At 33.0% G+C, this 2088-nt stretch overlaps 1 protein-coding gene across 1 annotated transcript; it reads left to right on the top strand.

The window, feature by feature from the left end:
• Positions 1–1137: 1137 nt before the first annotated feature.
• LOC105779239 (transcription initiation factor IIB) lies at positions 1138–2088 on the top strand. The gene is made up of 2 exons (XM_012603008.2): positions 1138–1870; positions 1955–2088. The coding sequence occupies exons 1-2, from the start codon at positions 1138–1140 to the stop codon at positions 2086–2088; spliced, it is 867 nt and encodes a 288-aa protein (XP_012458462.1).

Genomic DNA, 2088 nt, shown 5'->3' with positions numbered 1-2088 from the left:
TTATTCATATATTGCATACAAAAATAATTATATTTATCCAATATAAAATAAGTGGATGTATTTATTTCTTTAAATGCAATAAATACATATAATTGAATCAAATTTAAAGTTTTATGCGTATATTTAAACCAAATCACAATTTCACGTGTATAATTGCACAAAATCAAAATTTATGTATAAAATTACACATTAAATCAAAGTTCATGGATAAATTTAAGATTTATCCCAAAAATATAATAAGAATGTTTAAGATAATAAAATTTATATAAATTTATAATTGAAAATTACAAAGATCATATATTCAAATTATCGTAAAGAACAAAATCAAATATAACTTAAATCAGAATACTTCTAACATGATTTACATAACGTAAAAGACGTGAATTTAGGCAGCCGATACCATAGAACCTCCATTTTAGCAAGATTTCTTAGCTAAATTTATAACATCTTAAACATGATTATGGCAAGAATAAATTAACACAAGCATATTGATTATCAGGTTTAAACTTAATTCAGCTAGTTCATGCAATTATTTTTAAAAAGTAATACCTCGATATTTGCACTTAAATATCATTATCTTACCATCTTTTTCCTTATTCTCGAACTATGCCTCTTTCATGCCCGGCAGAAAAAGAATGTGGCTGTGAAAAATATTTTAAAAATATTAGAGGTTGTGTCGGTCAAACCTCTAATTTTCAGTTCAACAAATTATATCATTGTTTCGATCGATTAATATTATCTAGTATGAATCAAATAAATCATTTAGCTTTTATTCGATTAGTCGATCGGTCCGATTCGATTCGACTATTGAAAAATAATAATAATACAAGTAGCTGGATTTATAGAATCCGTACTGTGATTTATCAATGCTAAGGTGGAATTATTCATTAAAAATGGTAAGATAATTAATTATAATTATAGATATGCTAATTTATTTCCAGTATGGTAGATTCGAATTAATTAATTTTTCTGGAGTTGGATTTTCTCAGACCCTCATGCCTTCTAAAACCTACTTTCCTTATAGGAATCAGACAATATTTTGCTTTCATTCTTCACTCATTTTTTGTTTGTTTGTTCACTATAAATACATCCCAATACTGTGTTCTTCCACCATCAATACATTACAAAGCTCCAACTATGGCTTCCAGCTTCTGTTCAACCTGTGAAATAGACACTGAAACTATTATTGATCATAGGGCTGGCTATAATTTATGTTCTCGATGCGGCTCGGTTCTTGAAATCAGCCCGTTTGATGAAATTCCCGACTTGCCAATCTTCTCAGATTCTGATGAAAATTACGATGAATTTGAATACCCACTTTTCGAAATCGATATGTCGACTTGGGGTCCGAGCTTAAACCCCAAAGATCAAAAGAAGGTCAAGACTCCATTGAAGAAAAGCTTGAAACTGCTTGCAGTTATGGGGGACAGGTTAAGGTTGACGAAAGAGCTCAAAGAAAGAGCTGCTGAGATATACAACATAGTCGATGATTATAGAACGTGTAGAGGACGAAGCCTAAATTCCATTGTCGCGGCTTGCTTTTTCATTGCTTGTAAAGAAAGCGGATCTTCTCGGACGTTGAGCGAAATCGCTAAGGCGGCGGACGGAGTGTCGAGGAAGAGCATTAATCGAACCGCCGAATCGATAAAGAAACAGCTGGAAGTGGAGACCTGGAAGGTGCAGCCCGGCGACCTCATCGAACGATTGTGTTCGAATCTCGGACTGAGAAATCAAGCCATTAAAGCAGTCAAAGAAGCTGTTGAAAGAACAGAATATCTTGACATAAGGAGGAGTCCAAAAACAGTTTTGGCTGCCATTATTTACATGGTAATCCAGCTTAGCCATGACAAAGAACCAGCTCCGGTTAAAGGTCCATTAATCCCGACTCTTTTTTATTCTTCTTCAAATATTCGTATTTTCAATAGATAACTCTTATTTGGATCATTGAATGCAGATATTGCAAAGGTAATGGAGGTTACTGAGATTACAATCAGGAAATCATTCAAGGATATTTCAATTTTTGGATCAAAGCTGATACCTGATTGGTATGCTAAGGAAGAGGACATCAAGAAAATTCCCGTCCCTTGA

This window comes from Gossypium raimondii, chromosome 4 (assembly GCF_025698545.1).
Source record: "Gossypium raimondii isolate GPD5lz chromosome 4, ASM2569854v1, whole genome shotgun sequence".
Classification (NCBI taxonomy): Eukaryota; Viridiplantae; Streptophyta; class Magnoliopsida; order Malvales; family Malvaceae; genus Gossypium; species Gossypium raimondii.
This window is presented reverse-complemented; position numbering and strand designations above follow the sequence as displayed.

What these genes read in the sequence shown, in the direction of transcription:
- LOC105779239 (XM_012603008.2), top strand. Translation starts at nt 1,138, where the DNA reads ATGGCTTCCAGCTTCTGTTCAACCTGTGAAATAGACACTGAAACTATT. An exon ending in AGAACCAGCTCCGGTTAAAG is followed by an intron (nt 1,871 to 1,954) that starts GTCCATTAATCC and finishes CATTGAATGCAG; the next exon opens with ATATTGCAAAGGTAATGGAG.